Here is a 23,180-nt window from a genome sequence, read left to right as displayed (position 1 = left end):
GGAAGCGCGGCCCTCTTCCAGGGGTTGCGACAAGCTGGCCTGGGGACCCGGGGCACGGGCAGGGACCCACCCGCTCCCGGGACCTGGCACTGGCTGCGCCCCTCGCGGGGTGGCACCGCCCACTTCCGCCTTCCGTGGGCGTGCGCCGCGCAGTCGCAGTCACAGCGCGGAGGTCTTTTGTCCTCCCGGCGTCCCCGTAGTGGCCGTAACCCGAGTGACACGTTTCCTTGGGGGCGTGGAGGAGCGGGGTCGGGGTGGGCCGTCAGCACTTAAAGGGCCCGCCGCTCGGGCGCAGGAGGCGGTGCCTCTGGAGCCAGTGCGGGGCGCGGGAACCCGAGCAGGTTCGGGAGGCGGAATGAAGGGCCGGGTGGGCTCGCGGGGCCGGGGAGTCCGCGGGGAGCGAGGGAGTTTCCGAGGGGCGGGTCGCGTTCCTGGCAGAGTCCCTACGGGGCAGGCCCGCCCCCTCTGTCCCAGTTCCCCGCTGCCTGGGCTGGGGCGGCCGGGGTTCATTCATTCCCGGCCTGGGGACTCTTAGCTCGGCGCCGCTCCGCGCCACAGCCCAAAGCCCAGCCTGAGACCCAGCCGCCCTAGAGTGCCCACGGCCCGGCTCCCCTTTCCTCCAGCAGACAGACTGGGAAAACCGAGGGGGCGACGGCTGAGCAAGGTCACTCCGCGGGTCGGGGGCGCAGCCGGGCTGAGACCAGCTTTCCTGCCTCCCAGGGCCTCTCTGCCACCACTTTCGGGGTCCGCGCCGGGCGCGGGGCGGGGGCGGGGGCGGCTTCCGCGCGGCGGGCAGAGTCCAGCGGGGAGCGGTGGGGGAAGGGCGAGCCGCCTGGGGAGGGGGCCGGGCTGCAAGCCTGGCGATCCAGATTTCAGCCCGCTGTCGCCAGCTGTGGGACCGAAGGGAAACTGTTTCACCTCTCTGACCCTAGTGTCTGTATCTGTAAAATGCCCGTGGTAACACCTGCCTCACCGAGATGCTGGGGGAATTCAGGAAAATCATGCAAAAGTGCCTGGTACACAGCCTGGCACGCAGAGGGCTCTTGGTCAAGTGGGTTGGAGCTGCGTGAGCCCAGAAGGGGATAGAGGCAGCGTGGAGGAAGGTGGCAGCTGGCCTGGTCGCTGGGAATGAAAGGCCTTAGTGTCTGGGGCTTCCTCCCCGTCCCGGCTGTTCTGCCCGCAATTTGTTCAGGGTGGAGGTGCGCACCTGGCAAAGTCCACGTCTACACGGCCTACCCAGAGAGGCCTAACTTGGGCGGGATTCCTAACTCCGAGCCAGGAGTGACCGGGCTGGCCCTGGCATGGGCAGAGGCTGAGCGAGGGTTGGGTGGGGCCCACTCCAGGACCAACCACGGTGTGATTGCCCCTGAGCTGGCCTCAGCCTTCCAGGCAAAGACCTCATCCTTGAGGCCATGTGATCTATTTCCTGCTTCCTCCCAGCTGACCCTTGAGGGAAAGGGGGTGCGGGCCGCCTAGAGCAGGAGGTATTAGTCACTGAGCCCAGGTGCCAATTTACACCTAGCGAAGGTGGAGGCATTGGACAGGCCTTGGTCTGAGCAGACAGAACCCCTTCCTGGGACCCTGGAGTCCCAATCCTGCTGCTATTTTCCTTCTGCCCAGGACTCTCCGCTCCTCAGTCACCTTGGAGAAAGAAGTGTGGATCCTCAGATTCCATCTTTCCAACTCCAAGACAAGTGGAACTAGAAAATAAGGTGCCTGTGTCCGTCTCCCCAGCTCTGCTGTAGTGGGCCCTCAAGATCACCTCACTGAACCCTCACACTGCCTCATGATGTTTAGTTATTAGCTCCGTTTTACGGAGGTAGAAACTGAGGCCAAGAGGCTAATTTCCAAAGCCTAAGGCCAGAAAGTGATAGTATCCAGACTTGCCGCAGGGCTGACTTCTGAGCCAGCCTGGTACCTAGGGCACACTGCTGCCTCCTTCCAAAGTGAGCATAGGGGACAGGATTCCAGTGGGAAGGAAGCTCTGAGCGGGCAGCCCAAGCCACCTCTGAGACTCTCTATCCTGGGCCAGGTGCCATGGCAGAGAAGGTGCTGGTAACAGGTGGCGCTGGCTACATTGGCAGCCACACGGTGCTGGAGCTGCTGGAGGCCGGCTACTTGCCCGTGGTCATCGACAACTTCCATAACGCCTTCCGTGGTGAGCGGGGCAGTGGGGCTGGGACTACTTGAGGGGATGGCAGAAGCAAAACTCTGGATTCCACCTCCACCACCAGGTGGGGAATGTGTGTCTGGCTAGTACCTGGGAACACAGCACCCCATGTCGTGATGATGTGGCCTACATGTACCCTACCAGGAGGGGGCTCCCTGCCTGAGAGCCTGCGGCGGGTCCAGGAGCTGGCAGGCCGCTCTGTGGAGTTTGAGGAGATGGATATTTTGGACCAGGGAGCCCTACAGCGTCTCTTCAAAAAGGTGGGTGCAGGCTGGGCATGGTGGCTCATGCCTATAATTCCAGCACTTTGGAAGGCCAAGGTGAGGAGATCACTTGAGCCCAGGTGTTCAAGATCAGCTTGCTCAACACGGTGAAACCCCATCTCTACAGAAAAATACAAAAATTAGCTGGGTGTGGTAGCCCATACCTGTGGTCCCAGCCACTCGGAGGCTGGCGTGGGAGGATGACTTGAGCCCGGGAGGTGGAGGCCGCAGTGAGCTGAGATGGCACCACTGCACTCCAGCCTGGGCAACAGAGCAAGAGTGTCAAAAAAAGAAAAGAAAAGGTGGGTGCAGGCAGGCAGGCCGGGGGCATTGCCAAGGACTAAGGCCAGTAGAGCAATCTCTGGCCATGTCGCCCCTGCAGCACAGCTTTATGGCGGTCATCCACTTTGCGGGGCTCAAGGCTGTGGGCGAGTCGGTGCAGAAGCCTCTGGATTATTACAGAGTTAACCTGACTGGGACCATCCAGCTTCTGGAGGTGAGAGGCATGGGGCAGGGCACAGGCATTAGGAGGGTGCCCAGCTGGGTCCCAGCCCGGCAGGCAGTGCCAAACACAGAGCCCAAGCTCTATCATCCTGGACTCAGGTCTTTACGTCCCAGTCTCAGTTTCCCCACCTCAGCCCCATTCTCCTGTGGAGGAGTAACAGGGTGGGAGTAATGTGTGAGGCGGAGGCCACTGACACCACCTCTCCATGGCCAGATCATGAAGGCCCATGGGGTGAAGAACCTAGTGTTCAGCAGCTCAGCCACTGTGTATGGGAAACCCCAGTACCTGCCTCTGGACGAGGCCCACCCCACGGGTGGCTGTACCAACCCTTACGGCAAGTCCAAGTTCTTCATCGAGGAAATGATCCGGGACCTGTGCCAGGCAGACAAGGTGAGGGCCCCCTTGATAGCACCCTGGCTCCACTGATTGATGGCCCAGCCCACCCTGAGCCTGAGGGTGGGATTCTGAACACCCCTGCTAAGGAGGAAGCTAAGGCTCAGGCAGTCGCAGTAGAGGGCCCCATCCCCTGCTCGTTTCTAAAGAACAGGCAACTGGCCAGGCGCGGTGGCTCATGCCTGTAATCTCAGCATTTTGGGAGGCCCAGGTGGGCAGATCACCTGAGGTCAGGAGTTTGAGACCAGCCTGGACAACATGGTAAAACCCCATCTCTACTAAAAATACAAACATTAGCCCGGCATGGTGGTGTGTGCCTGTGGTCCCAGCTATTTGGGCGGCTGAGGCATAAGAATTGCTTGAACCTGGAAGGCGGAGGTTGCAGTGAGCCACATCAGGCCACCACACTCCAGCCTGGGCCATAGTGAGACTCCATCTCAAAAAAACAGACTAGGCATGGGGAGGGCTCCGGGTTCAGCTGGGACACACTGCCTGTGCCTCTGGCCTCACCGCCTGACCCACATCCCACAGACCTGGAACGCAGTGCTGCTGCGCTATTTCAACCCCACAGGTGCCCATGCCTCTGGCTGCATCGGCGAGGATCCCCAGGGCACACCCAACAACCTCATGCCTTATGTCTCCCAGGTAAGGCAGAAGGGAAGGGACAGGAGTGACCCTGGGGTTATAGCTGGTGCCCGGCATCTGAGAGGAACCGACCTGATCTCCACCTCCAGGTGGCGGTCGGGCGACGGGAGGCCCTGAATGTCTTCGGCAATGACTATGACACAGAGGATGGCACAGGTGAGCCTAGGACCGGGGGACCTAGGAGTGGGAGCCAGGAGAGTCAGGGGGAACAGACTCCCCATCCAACACGCTCCCTTCTCTGCAGGCGTCCGGGATTACATCCATGTCGTGGATCTGGCCAAGGGCCACATTGCAGCCTTGAGGAAGCTGAAAGAGCAGTGTGGCTGCCGGGTAGGAAGAGAAGGGAGAAATGAGGGAGGGGAGGGACCAGATCCAGGCAGAGAGGCCCAGAGGGGTGGTCAGTCCAGCTCCTTCCATAAACCCTGTTCTCTGCGGGGCAGATCTACAACCTGGGCACGGGCACAGGCTATTCAGTGCTGCAGATGGTCCAAGCTATGGAGAAGGCCTCTGGGAAGAAGGTAGGCCCCCTGCCCCACCCACCTCACCCCACCCAGCTCTCAGCAGCACAGCAGCTTTGGCCCTTCCCACTCACCTCTCCTGTGGGCACCTGGCACTGCCCAGTCTCCTCAGCCTGCCTAGCACCCAGCACCAGGTGCCTGCGGGCGAGCTGCTGCTCTGCACTTCCGCTTCTTAAAGACCTGGCCGGCTCAGCTAAGCTCCAACTACCTCCTGTCTTGCAGATCCCGTACAAGGTGGTGGCCCGGCGGGAAGGTGATGTGGCAGCCTGTTACGCCAACCCCAGCCTGGCCCACGAGGAGCTGGGGTGGACAGCAGCCTTGGGACTGGACAGGATGTGTGAGTGCTGGCCGGAGCCCTGCAGTTAGGGGCCGAGGAGGGGCTGATCAGATCTGGGCATGCCCAGCCAGGGCAGGCTGTGGAAAGGGGGGAGGCTCTGCACTCCACCGTGGGCCCTGAGCACACACCTCGCCGTGTTGCAGGTGAGGATCTGTGGCGCTGGCAGAAGCAGAATCCTTCAGGCTTTGGCGCGCAGGCCTGAGGACCCTCCCCTACCAAGGACCAGGAAATGCAGCAGCTGCCTGCCCTCTAGCCTCTGGCAGGAACCCAGGGCCCTGGAGCTGCTGGGGCCAAGCCACGGCCTCCCCTACCTCAAACCCCAGCTGGGCCCGCTCATCCCACCAGGCATGAGGCCAAGGGCTCCACTGACCAGGAGGCCGAGGTCTCTAACTCTTATCTTCCACAGGGTCCAAGAGTTCATGAGGACCACCAAGAGCGAGCGAGGGGGCAAGGCTCTGGAACAAAACCTCCCCTCCCAGGGACTCATTTATACTGCTCTGAAAGAGCTTTCCAAAGTATTTAAAAATAAAAACAAGTTTTCTTACACTGGGGCAGGTTCTCACAGATGGTCACTATCCACCCCTGGAATAGACTCAGCCAGGCCTGAGCAATGAGGAAGCAATTTCTTTAATTTTATCGGAATCCAGGACACAAGAAAAACACCCAAAAACCACATGGAGACAGAAGACGAGACACAACTCCTCCCCCACTGCCTCCCTGCTCTAGAGTGGGGACAAAGTGGGGGTGAGACAGCTTGGGGGAGACCTGAACCTCAGTCCAGCCCTACAGGCTCCAGGCCTGCAGGGAAGGAGGGTAACCGGGAGGCAGGGCCCAGCCCCCCAGTGTGGGGAAACAGCTGAGGGAAGGCCCCCCTCAAAAGGCTCCACCTCCTCACCAGCACTCCTGCCCAGGGACAGGGAGCCCACAGCAGCAAGGGGACCCCGGGGCCATGGCCACATTCATGACTGAGAAGCAGCTGAGTGGAGGCAGGAGACACACGATTATCTGGGCAGAATCAGTTGGGGCAGGGGCCTGGGAGGGCCCCATGGGCCAAACCCTGAGGTCACAGGAGGGGGCCCAAAGCGGGGCTAGTGAGTGAGGTCCTGAGTGAGTGGGTCAGCGGCTGGGCCCCTTTCTCCAGCTGCCTGTAGCCCCTCCGATACTGCTGCCAGGGGGGCCCGCCTCCAGGGAAATGGGATAAGAAAGCAGCCTGCCCCTGCTGCAGACAGAGCCAGGTGGCTGAGGCCAGGAAGGAAGGCCAGGCCAGGCCTTGCCACCTGCCCCAGAGGCCTGTGGGAGAAGGACAGGTCAGGAAGGGTGGGGACAGGGGCTCGACCGGCTCAGATCCAAGATGGTGCCAGGCTTGCTTGCTGAGTCCCCCATGAGCTGGGGCACCGCACTGGGGCCAGCGACTAGTTAGACAGGAGGCAGCAGCTTCTCAAGAAATTCCTTAACAGCTGCCATCTCCTGAGGGGATTAAGAGGGGATCACGAGAGGTTCCTGGCTGGAGGCAGAGAAGCGGGAGTGGGAAATGGTCCCCCACTGACCTGAGGACAGGAGCTGTGCATGACACCCGGGTATGTCTTGAACTGGACCCTGGCAGGTGTGACAACAGACCGGAGCTTCTCAGCCGTCAGGGCCCCAAACCGTACAGGCACCATGGGGTCCAGCTCCCCATGGCACTGGAGGATGGCCAGGTCCTTGGCACTGCCATTAGCTGCCTGGGGGCCGGATAGGACTCAGGGCAAAGCTAGTGCTGCAGCAGTCCCCAAGCCACGAGGATGCAGACCCAAAAGGTGGGGGGGTCAGTAGGGACATTCACCTGGGGGAAGGCCCGGTGCAGAGGCAGCCAACAGCTCAATGCCACGATGCCAGCCAGAGGGTGGGGGCAAGTGAGGGCCGTGTAGAGGGAGAGGGCCCCGCCCTGGAGGGAGAAGAGAGGAATCATGAGGGCACAGCTCACTCACCTGCCACCCCTACCCCGTACACCCCCACCCCTCTCCCCTCACCTGTGAAAAGCCTCCCAGGACGATTCGATTGGCAGGAATCCCATTCTTCATTTCATGCTCAATCAAGGCCTTGACTGGGGGGAGGGGGCATGAGTAGGTGGGGGGAAGCTGCCAAGGGGCCCAAGAACGGAGCCAGGCTGAGGAACCGCCCAGAGCTTTCCTGGGGGGCAGGGGAAGGAGGCGGCAGAGGAGGGGCTGGGGTCTTACTGTTCTCTGCTGCCTTCTTGATGCCAGCCTCGTCCTCTGGGGCATCTGGACTCAGCCCCATCAGGTCAAACCTGGGGAGTAGAGGCACAGGCAGCTATAGAAAACCCCAGCCAGCCAGCCCCCTGTAGCTCCCTCAGCCCAAGTGTCCTCGTCCCCCTGCCCCCAGCCCCGCTCCCAGACTCACCAGGAGGGCATCACCATCTTCATGTTGAGGGTCACAGGGATCCTCGGCCTGGGGAGACAGCCAGAGGGCCCAGCATGCTCAGGAGGAATGACGAGGCCACAGCCCACAGCCCAGTGGGGCCGCGCCGCCCCTGGGGGCCCTCCCAGCAGGCAGGGCCTGTGTTTAAGGTGTTGCCAGGCAACCTGCCACGTGGGGCTGGAGGCTGTGGTTGGAGCAAAGCGCCAGCGATGGAGAAGCAGAGCCCAGTGCTTGGTGTGACGGGGTCCCAGGTAGTCAGTGAGTACTTGGGGAAGGGGCAAAGGGAGGTGTGGGTTCTAGGAGAGCTCAGGTCTAGCAGGCCCTAGAGCTGGGGGTTGGTGCTGGACCCCACTCCTGGGGGCTCCACAGGAGCTAAGGCTGAAAATGCCACTTCTGACTGCCCTGAGCCCAAGCCCCAGGATGCAGCTGACAGGAGAGAACGGGCCTGGGATGCCAGGACCACCCCCAGATGATCCCCAGCCTCAGCCCCTCCCTTGCTGGGGTGACACTCACGCATGGGGACAGATGTACTTAACGTGAGGGAGTCGGATGGTGGAGAGGGCGTCAGCCCAGCTGTGCCTGTAGGAGGGACGGGAGAAAAGGCTCTGATGTGGTAGGAAGAGAAGGGGACGTGCAGGCCTCTCCAGTCCGCTGCTGGGCCCAGGCCCCCTCCTTAAGAAGCACCCCTCCTCAGTCACTTACCCTGTGTCTCCAAGTCCATGTAAAAAAATAACCTGGAAAAGGATGGAAATGGGGAGACAGGAAGGTTCCCTCTAGGTTCTCCAACTTCTGCCCACCCCTCCCCCACCCCCAAGGACCTGGAGGAACCAGGTAGCAAACAGGTTACTACCCTGAGCCTCCTGGCCTCAGGATCCTCCCTGCTCATCACTGCCACCTCCATTTTTCCCACACCCCCTCCAGCTGGTCCTCCAGCTGCTCCCACAGTGTCTGGCCGTGCGTGAACGGGGACCCTTACCGCGGCCGTTTCCCGCTCAGCTCCAGACACGGTGGCAGCATCGGTGAGCAGGGGCACAGACATGGTGTTACCACACATACACCACACGGCTCCACGGCGGGGGCCTGCACACATCAGGGGTGGCAGTCAAGAGCAAAACCAGGCACAGGACACAATCCTGGCCCAAGAGGCCACCAGGCCATCAGCCCCACACAGCACCCAGGTTCTGTCTTGGGCACAAATAGGCAAGTCCCAGGGCACAGGGGAAGGAAGTCTGCCTCAGTTCCAGGGTTGAAAGGCAGAGGCAGCCACCCTAGTGGCCCAGAACGTGTGTCTCTGGTTCTGGCCCAACCACAGGATCTGAGCTTGCTGGAGACAGGCAGAGGCAGGGCACAGGGACTGCAGGACACAGGGACTGTAGGGCAGGGGGCAGAGGGGAGGCAGCGGCACGCCTGCTTCATTACCCCTCTAACTCCTCGGGGGTCAGTGCCTTCCCCCTTCTCTCCAATCATCCCTGGGTCCCTGCCTCCCCAGCTCCCGGCCCTATGGGAAATAGAGAGAAAAATGCCAGGGAAAGGAGCTTCCATCCCCTACTCAGTGCCGCCTCCAACCCCCATCTCAACCTCCCCCCGACCCAGCCCCCATCCAGCCTTCACAGCAGTTTCTGGCCCATCCATTTCCAGACCCCCAGGGGGCTGCCCATGTCCCCAGATAGCGTTAAGAACTCCACCCAACCCCAAACTGGTGCTCCACGCCCCCCTAAACGGAGCTACCTGCTGCTGCTGCCACTGACTGCAAACGAGCCCCGGCTTGACCATGCTCTGGGACTCCCAAACACACAAAAGAATGTCAGGCTGGCTGGCCCCTCCCCATCCTCCAAACTCGCCGGCGTCCTCCAAACTCGCCGGAAGCTTCCACTACCTGCCTTCAAGTGCCTGCCCACCCCTCCCAACTGGCCTCACCTTCCATCTCTGGCCCCTGAGGGCAGCTCCCCACAATGGGACCATTCACCTGTGACCCGGGGCTCCTCTTCCCACTGGGGAACGCATCTCCCGCCCTGAGCTGCGATTCCCTTTCTTCTCCACCGTGGGGACTTGCACCTCCCGCCCAGGGTCCCTCCTTGGAGGGGTGCCTTCTCCCTGATCTGTCTCCTTCTACACCTAGAGAACTTCCACCCTGACCCAGGATCTCCTGCTCCCCACAGTGGGAACTTCTGTTCTGTCCAAGGGTCACCCTCCCCAGTAACATTTTCTACCCCGACCCGGGACTCGCACCTGCCCACAATGGGGCTTTGTACCTTTGACTCTGGGGAAGCCCCCGCCCCACAATGGGCTCTTCTACTTTCGACCCCGAAGTCTGTCCCATTATACCCAGACACCCCCTTGTCTAGCCCCACTCCACTCCCGAAGTCCCCAAGACTGGACAGCTCCTTCGTACCTCACTCCCCACCCCCATCCTCCCCTATCGCGGTCCCCCTCCCCGCTCTCCGGGACCCTCCCAAGGCCGACCTCCCCTACATGCCCTTCCTCCGCAGCCGCCGGCTGGCTACCTCCACTCCCTGGGGCTTCCGAGGCCGCTTGGGCAATTCTCCTCTTTCTCCCGCAGACACACACTCTTCCCCCTCGGCCGCCCCCGCCGGAACTTCCGTTCGAGTCCCGGGAACCCAGCCATCGCGCTGCCGGAAGTAGCCTGGCCGGCAGTACGGAACCCGGAAGCAGGGACCCGGCTTCGCTGGATAGAAGCTGCCATGTTGGAGGCGGTGGGGCCACTCCCCGTCATTCGGTCGTGCAGTCGCTGGGTTCTCTCCCGCTCCCACCTTGTAGAATCGAGACAGGGCACCCAAGACTCCCACTTGTTACCACCACCCATGCGCCTCCTGGAGGAGGGCTGACCGGAAGGAGAGGCATCCCTCACACTATTGTTCGCATAAACTTTACCACCGTGCCATCCCTATGGGACACACCTCTTAAGGTCTCGGGTGTCTGCCACTGGCTTTCATGCCCTATTCCAGGATCATGAATGGAATGACACACTCCGAACCGAAGGGACCTTACAGATCATCTAGTTCTCCAGCCTTAAAAAGATGGGGAAACTGAGGCTCAAGGAAGCAAGTAAACAGCAACCTTGGGATTCCATTGAAATTCTGCCTCTCTGGATCTGCTTCCTGAGATATAAAATAGTAATAACCACCTTGCCTCCTTCAGGGCTTTATTGGTAGGTTTAAATGAGGTTGTGTGAACATGCTTTATACAGTAAAATCACAGCGTGATGCGTTAATCACGCAAAAAAGGACCTAGGAAAAATACAAAAGCCATATCAGGAGAGCTGGACAGGCACTGGCAGTGTTAGCGCTGCCCTTCACAAGCAATGTCATGCAGACAGTGCACAAAACGCTGCCTTCAAGCTGAAGTGGAAATAGGTATCAGGGACCACATAAAAGTCAGAAGGAAGGCAAACTGAGTTGAAGCAGCATGTCCCTGAGAATGTGTGGGGATCTGCAAATAGGAAATGAGTCACACTTGCCCCTCAGTCACTTAGGACTCACTCTGCCAGCTTAACCTATACTAGTGTTTTCTTTGAACAGAAAGAAAACAGTACAAAGTTGAAAGCTCAATAAAGCACTTCCCCCAGGCCCAGAGGCAATTTGGTCCTAAATACTCAACAGGTCAGGGAGCCTACAATACCAGGATTCAGGGCAGAAAACTTTGGGCCTAGGGGACCACCGCAAGCCAAGGACTCGGGACTGAATGTCAAAAGAAAAAGGAGGGTAATGTCCCCACTTATGGAAGAATGAACAGTTCCTCCTGCAACCTCAATCACCTGAGACACCATGACACTTACAACAAATTCTTCAGTGAAGCTTCAAATTCAGAGGCTCAGTCCCAGGAGCTGTGATTAATGCTTTAATTAGTGGAATTAGTGAAGGGCTCGTCTGCTCTGATTTCTAACTTTGTTTTTCCCCCACTCCAAATTTAAACATAGCCCTTCTTTCAACTCCAAAAAATGATCCAACTGAAATAAAGAGGCTGTGGCTGAGTGAATAGGCCCCTTCGTGTTTTTTTCTTTTTTTTTTGGGGGGGACAAGAGTCTCGCTCTGTCGCCCAGGGTGGAGTGCAGTGGCGTGATCTTGGCTCACTGCAAGCTCCGCCTCCCGGGTTCCTGCCATTCTCCTACCTCAGCCTTCGAGTAGCTGCGACTACAGGCGCCGCCACTGCGCCCCGCTAATTCTTTGTATTTTTAGTAGAGATGGGGTTTCACTGTTAGCCAGGGTGGTCTCGATCTCCTGACCTCATGATCCGCCCACCTTGGTCTCCCAAAGTGCTGGGATTACAGGCGTGAGCCACCGCGCCCGGCCTCCTTCGTGCTTTTCAAGAACAGCATTTCTATTCTGATTTATTTCAGGCTGCATTTTAGAAATTTTGAGGGCCAACAAGGTTTGGTGGTGGCAGAGTTTTCCTAGGACAGGCTGGAGAAACAGTGGCTATATCCTCCAAACAGCAGCATGGGCCAATCCCTCGGACGAATTCTCCCGAAAGGATCAGATTCAACACTAATTCCCTTTATCACCTGTTCCTGTTTTCTGCAAGGGAGAGAATACTGACCATATCAAATCCCCTTTTTAGATACTTACATTTTCTTCAATTGCTAAACTGAGTTTTAAGTCCAAAGTCTTTGGTCTACCAGCAGACCACATGAGCTGCTCAATTTCTTCACCCTCATTTCTTCTGATGAGCTCCAGAATTGGTTCTCCCTCATTTTTGTAAATGTCATTCTACAAATTACTTCCCTTTGTGCAAAATGAAATACAGGGTTTTGTTGTTGTTGTTTTGAGACAAGGTCTCACTCTGTCACCTCAGGCTGGGGTGCAGTGGCACAATCATGGCTTACTGTAGCCTCGACCTCCTGGGCTCTAGTGATCCTCCCACCTCAGCCTCCCAAGTGGCTGGGACTACAGGTGCACACCACCATGCCCAGCTAATTTTTGTGAAATACAGGTTTTCAACCCCACCTTCTTCTTTACTATATATGGGTGTAGGAGTGTTTTTGGTCTACTGTACAAAATTAAGCTTGACCTTTCCTGGAAAAACTGATCCAGTCTTGATTTAATTGTGGCACTTCCTATAATCTACCTAGTCCAAAACAACAACAAAAAATTTCAAAGTGGCCGGGCGCAGTGGCTCAAGCCTCTAATCCCAGCACTTTGGGAGGCCGAGACGGGTGGATCATGAGGTCAGGAGATCGAGACCATCTTGGCTAACATGGTGAAACCCCATCTCTACTAAAAAATACAAAAAAACTAGCCGGGCGAGGTGGCGGGCGCCTGTAGTCCCAGCTACTCGGGAGGCTGAGGCAGGAGAATGGCGTAAACCCGGGAGGCGGAGCTTGCAGTGAGCAGAGATCCGGCCACTGCACTCCAGCCTGGGCGACAGAGCGAAACTCCATCTCAAAAAAAAAATTTCAAAGTTCAGTACAGTTCCCCATGACACGAGAGTTGTATCACTGCTATCAAGAACTCAAAAGAAAATACAAACATTAAGTCTGGCAAGGATTTATTAGGAAGCTTATTAGTCACAGTGAATAAAAGCCATGAAAAGAAGAACTCAGATCTCCAAATTCTGGCATTGGACTTACAACACTAGTTAGAAGCTAATAAACATTAAGGAAGTTCCAAGGGAAATCTTAACTAAGTCTCAATCTTACCAACCAGATTACCCACACACACAGAAATGATCCCCATGCTCTCCCCAGACTGCTTAGCTAGGCAGCGGAAAAGACCTTCTCCCCAAGCTTAAGCTATCACGCATCAGCAGGAGACTCCTGACCTTCTAGCTATAACCACAGGACACATGTGCGTGACAGACAACTCCAAGCTGGGCAACTTGACAAGAATGCTGAACAATGAGAGGGTAAAGGAGCAAGCAGGAACAAGTGTTTTAGCTGGAGACCCCTCTGATGGCTACTATTAACACAATCCTGAGGCGTCAGAAAGTTTCCTATAACCCACAAAGTTTCCTTTAAAAAAAACAAAAGAAAACAAAAAACAAGTCACACAACAATCCTGCCACAAAGCAACATGACACTTGGAATCACATGGCCACATTGACTGGAAAAGCAAATGTTATCCATGACTGCCAGATGCCACCCAGCCCAAGACCCAATTTCCGCAGCGCCCTAAAGAAGAACGATGGTCCCCTGGCACCTACACAACCCTCCCAGTGGTGTCATATCTTCCGTTGGCCAGGTTTCTGCAGCAAGCCCCAAAGACAAAGCTTGGCAGAGGCTGTGGCAGCCAACTCTCTGTGGAGCCTCATCCCTTTGTCCTTCCCAATAGGTAGTCGTACATCTTCACTGACACAGCACCTCTATGGGAGCCTTGGCCAGCCCTTAGGAAATAAAGTGTGTCTGTGGGGTAACCTGATGGACCCTATGGTCTGCTGGGTTGGCAGATGCTTCGTAATTGCAGATGGTCACCTCGTGTCGGCGAAGCTGCAAGAAAATTGAGGCTGGGTCAGCCAGCCATTAGAAGAACAGTCCTTTCCCACACCACACACGTTGCAGTAGTCCTTATTCAGATTCATTTCTAGGGGTCATCACTTAATATCTCCTGATTTTAACACTTAGAAGTCATCATCTAATATCTCCCAATTTTGATACTTGTTAATTTCAGAAAGCTGCAAAGATCATTATCAATGATTCACCCTGTAACTCTGAAGATTCAGTCTCTCTACTATAATGGGGGTACCATGCGAACAGGAATCTGTCTATCGTATTATCTTATCCCTGGTCCATGAATAGAAAAGATTATCAAAAATACTCAATGAAAGCATTTGAAAGGAAAAAACTGTGAATATAAATGACAATTTCAGGCTGGGCATGGAGGCTCATGCCTGTAATCCCAACACTTTGGGAGGCTGAGACAGGCAGATCACCTGAAGTCAGGAGTTCGAGACCAGCCTGGCCAACATGGCGAAACCCCGTCTCTACTAAAAATACAAAAAAATTAGCCAGGCGTGGCAACAGGCACCTGTAATCCCAGCTACTCGGAGGCGGGGGGAGGGCGGGTGCTGAGGCAGGAGAATCACTTGAACCCAGGAGGCAGACGTCGCTGTGAGCCAAGATATATTAAAAAAAATATATATATATATGTTATATATTTAAGGGGGTTGAAAATAACAGTTTCAACCCCCTTAAAAATACTTGTAGTTTGTCAAATGAGACGAAAAGTTCATACTGATAAAACCAAGAAAAATAACAAACTGGGAGTAATTGTGACACTTGCTTTTTTCCCTACCGCTCCCATCACCACAGTGTGCAGATATGTAGACATGAGGGCACAACCTTTCCAACCCCATCTTACCTCAGTCCACTCTCCTCTCAGGCCAATATAAAAGACCTTTGTCGTATCTGCTCCGAAGTTTTTTGAAATATGAATTGAGAGATGATAGACATTTGAAAAACGAGAAATTCTAGGGGATGACAGGAATAGGGAAAGAAGGTATGAATTACAGTTCAATGAGTATCTCACCACCATGTAAAACAATAATTCAGCTCCAGCTTGTAAAAGCCAGGCAAAGTCAGAGCTCCTGAGTCCTTCCTTCTCCTTTGGACTGGCAATTAATTCAATGACCATTTACTGAGCACCTGCCAGATCCTGTCCAAGACAGTAGGGATAAACACTGCTCCTGCCCTCAAGGAACAGGAATGCGAAATGCTGCATAACCCAGCAAGGATTCTAAAGCACATTTAGTGTTAACCTAAACTAATGGGAGATATATCTTTCCTAAAAACCACCCTAGGAGTTCATTCAGATCTGCCAGTTGCTTACAAGTTAACAAGTCTGTGGCTTGCACTGAAATCTCTGCCAAAAATTGACCAAGCCAAAGATCCAGTCTCCCCCACTGTTTTAACTCATTTCCAATGCTAAGAGAGCAGGAGACTGGCCACAAACAAATGGCAAGCCCTATAAGAAGCCACAGAGAATGGAAGACAGGCCCAGTGCTTACTTTGTAGCATACTCTAATTCTCCTGTAAGATCCCGGTTCAGACTAAAGGTCTGATCTGGCTCCCTTTCTGTATCATCAAAGGACATCTGTGGAATATTCTTGTACCTGAGAAAGGAAAGGAAAGAAAAGTCAAGAAATGTGCATTATCACGTTTCAGGTTTTCAAAACTTTCTGACTGCTTAAATGGTTTTGGTTCTATCAATAGGAGACTGAATTTGGGGGTCAAATTTTAGAAATAACATTTTATACAAGTATCTCCAAATATCTTTTTCTTTCTTTTTTTTTTTTTTTTTAGACAGAGTCTCACTGTGTCACCTAGGCTGGAGTGCAATGGTGCAATCTCAGCTCACTGCAACCTCCACCTCCCAGGTTCAAGTGATTCTCATGCCTCAGCCTCCTGAGTAGCTGGGACTACAGGTGTATGTCACCACGCCCAGCTAATTTTGGTACTTTTAGTAAAGACACGGTTTCGCCATGTTGGCAATGCTGGTCTCTAACTCCCAACCTCAGGTGATCTGCCCACATTGGTCTCCCAAAGTGCTGGAATTACAGGCATGAGCCACTGCGCCCAGCCTACAAATATCTTTAATCCAACAAAAAAAGAGCTGAGATCTGCAACATAACCCCATGGCATCTTTGAGTGGGTTAATATCACATGAGAAGCAATACACAAAGAGACGGCTCAAACTAGGTCACATGCAGCAAATGCATGGAGAAAATAAACAACTCAGCACATTCAGACCAAACTGAGGATGTTATTAAATAAAACAGCTTACTCATAGGAAAAATACATACTTTGGCAGAAACATATTACACACAGTTAAGAGATAAAAGATCAGGTAACCCAATGCTCAATCATTTTGTGTCCAAAAATTACGTCATATACTCAGTCACCTTACAGTTCTTAAAAAATTTATAACATGGGGATTTCCATTTTGAAAGAGCACAAAAGACTGCAATCTCACATCTAAACTGCTAGAGAGGGTGCAGCGAGCCGAGATCACGCCACTGCACTCCAGCCAGGATGAAAATGAGACTCCGTCTCAAAATAAATAAAAAGTAAACTGCTAGAGAAGAAAATGTTTTTCAAAGAGTAATCTAAAAAGTAGCTATCTCTATAACCCACAAATTCCCAAAGACTAAGCCACATGTCCCCACCAATTCCAGGGTGTTTTATTAACATACCCACAGAGAAGAGGCCTCGATATTAGCTGGAGCAAAATCATGTAATTTAAGAAAGCAAATGTTTACTTCAAAGTGTTTCTAAGAATGATGCACCACAGAATAATAATAATAGTGAACATTTATAAGCGGCATAATGACAAGCAGTATAGCACTGTAGTTAAAATCTAGAGCTAGACTTTCTGGGATTCAAGCCTGGCTCTGTCACTTACCAGCTGAGTAAATTTGGGCACCTGATTTAACCTCTGTTTCCTCATCTGTAAAATGGGAATAATAATAGTACATATTCCACACAGTTGGTATGGAGATGAAATTGTATCAATTCTAAGCAATGCATATATTAAACACACTTTACTATGGAAAAGGTCAAACTTACATAAAAGCAGAGAGAACATAATGAATCTCCACATACTTTTCACTTATCTTCAATGATCAACATTTTGTAGATTTTGCCTATATCAGCCCGATTTTGTTTAAGCTCAATATTTTAAAGCAATCCCAGACACAGCATTTCACCTATAAATATTCCAGTATGGGCCAGGCGCGGTGGCTCACCCCTGTAATCCCAGCACCTTGGGAGGCGGAGGCAGCTGGATCACTTGAGGTCAGGAGTTCGAGAGCTGCCTGGTCAACACAGCGAAACCCTGTCGATACTAAAACTAAAAAAAAAAATTAGCAAGGCATGGTGGTGTGTGCCTGTAACCCCAGCTATTCAGGAGGCTGAGGCAAGAGAATCGCTTGACCCCAAGAGGCGGAGGTTGCAGTGAGCCAAGATTGGGCCACTGCACTCCAACCTAGGCAACAGAGCAGAACTCTGTCTTAAAAAAATAATAATAATAAATATATATAATATATACCGTTAAAAAGGGCTTTTAGGCCAGGCACGGTGGTTCCCTTGAGGCCAGGAGTTCTTGAGACCAGCCTGGCCAACATGGCAAAACCCCATCTCTGTAAAATATACAAAAATTAGCCAGGTTTGGTAGCAGGCGTCTGTAATCCCAGCTCCTTGGGAGGCTGAGGCAGAAGAATCACTTGAACCTGGGAGGCGGAGGTTGCAGTGAGCCAAGATTGCACCACTGCACTCTAGCCTGGGCAGAAGTGAGACTTCATCTTAAAAAAAAAAGGGTGGGGGCAGGAAGGAGGGGGGGCTTTAAAAAGATACATACATGTGGCGGGGCACCAAGGCTCATGCCTGTAATTCCCAGCACTTTGGGAGGCTGAGGTGAGCAGATCACGAGGTCAGGAGATCAAGACCATCCTGGCTAACATGGTGAAACCCTGTCTCTACTGAAAAATACAAAAAATTAGCCAGGCCGGCGCCTGTAGTCCCAGCTACTCGGGAGGCTGAGGTGGGAGAATGGTGTGAACCCAGGAGGCAGAGCTTGCAGTGAGCCGAGATGACACCACTGCACTCCAATCTGGGCGACAGAGACTCCGTCTCCAAACAAACAAACAAACAAACAAAATATATGTAATACCATTTTACAATAATTGACAACATCAACAGATAACAAAATTAACAGCAATTCTTTTTAATTTTTTTTAGGCTGGGTGCAGTGGCTCACTCCTATAATCTCAGCACACTGGGAGGCTGAGGTGGGCAGACTGCTTGATCCCAGGAGTTCAAGACCAGCCTGGGCAACATGGCAAAACCCCATTTCTGCAAAAAAATACATAAATTAGCTGGGCATGTTGACACATGTCTGTATTCCCAGCTGCCTGGGAGGCTGCGGTGAGAGGATTGCTTGGGCTTTGGAGGTAGAGGCTGCAGTGAGCTATGATTGCACCACTGCACTCCAGCCTAGGTGACAAAGTGAGGCCCTATCTCAAAATATATAAATAAATATTTTTAAGCCTTGCTCTGTTGCCCAGGCTGGGGTACAATATAAGATCTTATGATCTTAATTCACAATAACCTTTAATTCCTAGGCTCAAGTGATCCTTTGGCCTCAGCCTCCCCAAAGTGCTAGGATTGAGGCATGAGCCACTGTGCCCAGCCCAATGGTAATTTTTTTTTTTTCCTTTTGAGACAGAGTCTTGCACTGTTGCACATGCTGGAGTGCAGTAGCATGATCTCAGCTCACTGCAACCTCTGCCTCCTGGGTTCAAGTGATTCTCCTGCCTCAGCCTCATGAGTAGCTGGGATTACAGGCACCTGCCACCATGCCCGGCTAATTTTTGTGTTTTTAGTAGAGACAGGGTTTCACCATGTTGGCCAGGCTGGTCTTGAACTCCTGCCCTCAGGTGATCTGCCTGTCGCGGCTTCCCAAAGTGCTGGGATTATAGGTGTGAGCCGCTGCGCCTGGCTGAATGGTAATCCTTTAGTAACAAGCAACACCTCATCTGTGTTCAAACTTCCCTGATTTAATACTCTCAATCTAACTTTTCTGGATGTGTCCATGGCATGTCATAGTTAAATAGCATTTTTTTCTGTATTAACTGTATATAATATAATGGCACATTGACATTTTACGTTTGATAAAGTATAATACATGTAGTGTGCTTAGAACTGAGCGCTATGTATTTGTACCTGCTCACCCAAAATCGGGCACTTACTGTGTTCCAGACCTAATCTAAGCTCTTTACATGTTTTATCTCATTTAAGCCTCTCCACAATCTTATAAGTTATGTATGCACTGTTACCATTCCCATGTTAGATATGAGAAAATCAAGGCATAGAAGATAAGGTCTCAAAGTCATGAAGGTAGCAAGTGGTACAGACATTATTTGAACCCAGTTTACTCCAGACCCCACACTCTAAATCACAATGCAGCATAGATGTCTAATATTCTCAGGTCAGTCCATCATCTTCCAAGTAAATGAGTCTCCAAAAGCATCAAAGGTATTATTTGCTTAAAATGATTAAACACATGTATTTGCTTCCAAATTCATGTTTCTAACACTCAACTACAATATATCTTAAATCTCTTTAAAGTCCTTTAAATTAATCAATTTTTCAGATGAATTTTTTTTTTTTTTTTTTTTGAGACAGAGTCTGGCTCTGTTGTCCAGGCTGGAGTGCAGTGGTGCAATCTTGGCTCACTGCAACCTGCACCTCCCCGGTTCAAGTGATTTTCATGCTTCAGCCTCTCCAGTAGCTAGGATTACAGGCGTGTGCCACCATGCCCAGCTAATTTTTGTATTTTTAGTAGAGACAGGGTTTCGTCATGTTGACCAGGCTGATCTTGGAACTCCTGGCCTCAAGTGATCCGCCTGCCTCGGCCTCCCAAAGTGCTGGGATTTGAATTTTTTTTTTTTTCTTTTTTTTGAGATGGAGTCTTGCTGTCACCCAGACTGGAGTGCAGTGGGGCGATCTTGGCTCACTGCAACCTCTGCCACCTGGGTTCAAGCGATTCTCCTGCCTCAGCCTCCTGAGCAGCTGGGATTACAGGCGTGTGCCACCACACCCAGCTAATTTTTGTATTTTTAGTAGAGATGGGGTTTCAGCAACTTTGCCAGGCTGGTCTTGAACTCCTGACCTGGTGATCTACCCGTCTCAGCCTCCCAAAGTGCTGGGATTACAGGCGTGAGCCACCATGCCCGGCCTCTAGGATTTTAATTTTTTATTTATTTGTTTTTATTACTACTTTTGCAATGGGGTCTCATTCTGTCATCCAGGCTGGAGTGCAGTGGAGAGATCTCAGTTCGCTGCAACCTCTGCCTCCCAGGTTCAAGCAATTCTCCTGCCTCACCCTCCCTAGTAGCTGGGATTACAAGTGTGCACCACCAGGCCCGGCTAATTTTTTTATTTTTAGTAGAGACAGGGTTTCACCAGGTTGGCCAGGCTGGTCTCGAACCTCAGGTGATCTGCCCACCTCAGCCTCCCAAAGTGCTGGGATTACAGGTGTGAGTCACCGTGCCTAACCTATATGTCATCTTTTATTGGTTTTTTGGGAAAAGTTACTGCACCCGGCCTGAACTTCTTAAATGTAAAGTTCTTCTTGTATGTTTCTCCAGCACTCAAAAAGCAGTTTTCCCTTTCTTTTAGGAAGGCTGTTCTGGAATAAGGTAAGTTGTCAAAAAGGGTACTAACTCTGTTGGCAAAAGATTCAGTGTTGCAAGAAGCATACACAACTTTGCTAACTAAATGCCACACAAACTCAAGTGGAGTAATTCCACGTCAACAAAACACATAAGATCATTACTGTATGAAACAGCAAGGAAAAATGTTGAAGCTAACCCCAAGAATAGAATCATAAAGATCACATGAGATCTGCAGCTAGTTATTAAGAAAACTGCAAAGTCATCAAGAAATGACATTTACACATGCTCTCTGAATGAATCGTGTCATAGTATGCACTTTGAAATATGAGACAAGGTGTTGGGCCTAAAGATGCTTAATCTAAGAAGGTCATTAATTCAGGAAGAAATATGTGTATTCCAATGCAGAATGAGAACAGGGCCAAGATATTTTAAAAGGGGAAATATTAAACCTGGTAAGAAGAAAAATGATACTATTCTGGAATAAAATGTTACCAGAGGAGCTCCTTGAGGGCCTAAGCTTTTGCCACTTACAGTCTCATCTCAGAGGGGTGTGAGTCATCGTCCTCTCCCATTATAATGATGCCTTTGAGCTTGACATTGCCTGTAAATCTGCCAGAATGCAAAAGAAAAGGTTGTCAACCTGGGTTTGAATACCTGTTTAGTTGTGTGACCCTGGGCAAGACCCTTCCCTTGTATGGGCTTCAGTTTACTCATCTGTCAACTTGTACTAGGTAATTTCTAAGATCCTGTCCACCTCTAGCATTCTACAATTCTAAGAAATTTACCTCAATTTCTCAGTTATTGTTCAACAACTACATCTGTTTCCAGTCTGCACCAAGAAAGCTATGATGCCTTCCTCCTCAAACCCATTAAATTAATTTATCCCATTTCAAGAAGCTCTTGACACCAGCGAATGGTGTGCTCTTGACACCAGTGAATGAATTCATCTGAGGAGGCAACTGGGTACAGCTTATTTAGCCTGAGGTAGGCACCAAGGAGATACTTACGGAATATTAAACAGAAGCTCTTCATCTGCATCACTTTCAACAAACTGGAGGGGATGGGGAGGGGGGAGGAGAAAGCAACAAATATTTGCTGAGAGCCTACAATTTCAGGCATCTCCCACCCTGTTCTACAACTGCGGTGCAATGGGAATAGTCACTCTCCCTTTGTTTTCCAAGACTTACTAACTTGAAGCTAATCAGTCTTATCCAGTGTCCTAACAGCCACAGGTCATCCAACTGGAAGGTGCTTAATAAAAACCCATGAATGAATTTCCAGGGTCGAAGAGTCTTCTTAAGTGTGAACTGAAAGGCAGGTGCTTACGTGCATTTTTCTGAGGATAAGGTCCATCGTTTTCAAATAGATAGCAAGGGGGTCTGCGACCCCACAATATAAAGAACCTTTGCTTTATATGGGAAACACCTTTCATCTCCCTAGGCTCTTCTTCACTAGGTAATATGATGAGGCAGCCATTAGCACCAATGGTCCAACGGCCCTCACGGCCATCCTCTCTAACCCACACAGCCCTGGAAGAGCGTTAGGCTGTGTAGCTTGACAAAACTGTCCCCGTTCCCTCTCGGCCTCAGTTTCCCTATATACAAAATGGGGAGACTCAACGCTGCTCGCCTCCCAAAGAGCTGGCAGGAGACAGGCACAGAAAAGCGCTTGGCAACCAGGCTGTCGTTATTTTTAACATCAGGAATGAGTAGACCGAAGGCCCGAGGCCAAACGCGCACCCCGCCCCGCCCGCCCCAAGCCCCAGGCGGCCCACCTTGGAGCGGTCGGTCCGCTCCTCCCACGGCTTGAAGACGCCGCGGCCGCTGCCCTCGCGGCTCTCGTTAAGGCACTGCAGCCGCTCCAGGTCGATGCGCAGGTACAGGCCATAGGCCAGGCCACGCTGCTCAGGCGGCTCCTCCCGTTCGGCGGCGCAGCGGCAGCCGCCCCCGCCGTGGCTGTGACCGTGCGACATGGCGACACTGCCACCTGCGCGTCCTATCCGCCCCGCCGCTGCACTCGCTCGTTCTGCTCAGACTAGCTCCGCGCCGCTTATCTCCGGCCGCCAAGCGCGCCGCGCCCGCCGCGTCGTAAAAGGCGCCGCTGCGCGGCGCATGCGCCCAGGGAGAAAGCGGGGGCGGGGTCGGGCGGAACTGACGTTGGACTCGCGCCTCCCGGGTGCCAGAGTTCGTGTGGACTCCGGTCCTGGAGTTGTATGCTGCTGCTGTCCCAGCTTCCCAGGTGTGGAAACTGAAGGACCGAGAGATTAAACGGGTGTGCTGAGTAAACTCACAGGCTGAGATTCGAATTCTCCTCCCCCAACGAGGCTGGAGCCTGTGCTCTCTTCCTTGATCACCACGTTTCTTTGCGAGCTGATGGAGGAAAGCGTGAGGAATGATAAGGCCCTGGAGACTGGAGAACGCGAGCTTATCGCTGTCTCACATGCGCACGCTTAGGCGTTGAGAGTTCACAGGCCCACTTGCATAACCACTTTCTTGATAGCGGGGTTACAGCTTGAGAGCACGGGGCTTTGTGCACGGCCAGACCTAGAGACTGGGTCTGCTACTGGCCGTTGTGACACCTTAAGTGATTTCCCCTATTCTGAGACTCCGTTTCCTCGTCTGTAAGGTGGAAAGAATAGTATCTGTTTCATAGGGTCACAGTGAGTATTAAATGAAATAATGCAATTAAAGAACTCAGCAGGCCGGGCGCGGTGGCTCACTCCTGTAATCCCAGCACTTTGGGAGGCCGAGGCGGCGGATCACGAGGTCAAGAGATGGAGACCAGCCTAGCCAACATGGTGAAACCC

General features: G+C 52.6%; 3 protein-coding genes across 8 annotated transcripts; 1 reads left to right on the top strand and 2 right to left on the bottom strand.

Moving 5' to 3' along the window:
• The first annotated feature begins 345 nt into the window (after positions 1-345).
• On the top strand, positions 346-5,382 carry GALE (UDP-galactose-4-epimerase). Its single transcript, XM_011945582.1, has 11 exons — positions 346-664; positions 1,621-2,158; positions 2,315-2,430; positions 2,816-2,929; positions 3,152-3,328; positions 3,863-3,976; positions 4,066-4,132; positions 4,221-4,306; positions 4,417-4,494; positions 4,717-4,831; positions 4,975-5,382. The coding sequence occupies exons 2-11, from the start codon at positions 2,038-2,040 to the stop codon at positions 5,031-5,033; spliced, it is 1,047 nt and encodes a 348-aa protein (XP_011800972.1). The 5' UTR covers positions 346-664; positions 1,621-2,037; the 3' UTR covers positions 5,034-5,382.
• A 60-nt stretch (positions 5,383-5,442) lies between these two features.
• LYPLA2 (lysophospholipase II) lies at positions 5,443-9,856 on the bottom strand. Of its 6 annotated transcripts, none has more exons than XM_011945573.1 (10): positions 9,754-9,856; positions 8,226-8,329; positions 7,952-7,983; positions 7,763-7,828; positions 7,232-7,279; positions 7,048-7,118; positions 6,841-6,914; positions 6,654-6,755; positions 6,375-6,552; positions 5,443-6,298 (listed from the first exon to the last, which is right to left on the bottom strand). In XM_011945573.1, the coding sequence occupies exons 2-10, from the start codon at positions 8,301-8,303 to the stop codon at positions 6,282-6,284; spliced, it is 666 nt and encodes a 221-aa protein (XP_011800963.1). In that variant the 5' UTR covers positions 8,304-8,329; positions 9,754-9,856; the 3' UTR covers positions 5,443-6,281. The 6 variants fall into 6 exon arrangements, with proteins under 6 accessions (XP_011800963.1, XP_011800964.1, XP_011800962.1 ...); XM_011945574.1 differs by having other exon boundaries at positions 5,443-6,295; XM_011945572.1 differs by having other exon boundaries at positions 6,379-6,552.
• A 2,881-nt stretch (positions 9,857-12,737) lies between these two features.
• Positions 12,738-22,476, bottom strand: PITHD1 (PITH (C-terminal proteasome-interacting domain of thioredoxin-like) domain containing 1). Its single transcript, XM_011945570.1, has 6 exons — positions 22,149-22,476; positions 21,382-21,425; positions 20,906-20,983; positions 15,209-15,313; positions 14,563-14,671; positions 12,738-13,691 (listed from the first exon to the last, which is right to left on the bottom strand). Exons 1-6 carry the CDS (start codon positions 22,344-22,346, stop codon positions 13,590-13,592), a joined length of 636 nt encoding a protein of 211 aa, XP_011800960.1. The 5' UTR covers positions 22,347-22,476; the 3' UTR covers positions 12,738-13,589.
• Positions 22,477-23,180: the final 704 nt, after the last annotated feature.

The sequence above is a fragment of the Colobus angolensis genome, unplaced genomic scaffold (assembly GCF_000951035.1).
Source record: "Colobus angolensis palliatus isolate OR3802 unplaced genomic scaffold, Cang.pa_1.0 Scaffold240, whole genome shotgun sequence".
Lineage (NCBI taxonomy): Eukaryota > Metazoa > Chordata > Mammalia > Primates > Cercopithecidae > Colobus > Colobus angolensis.
Note: the sequence above shows the minus strand (reverse complement) of the source record. Positions and strands in the feature narration are given on the sequence as shown.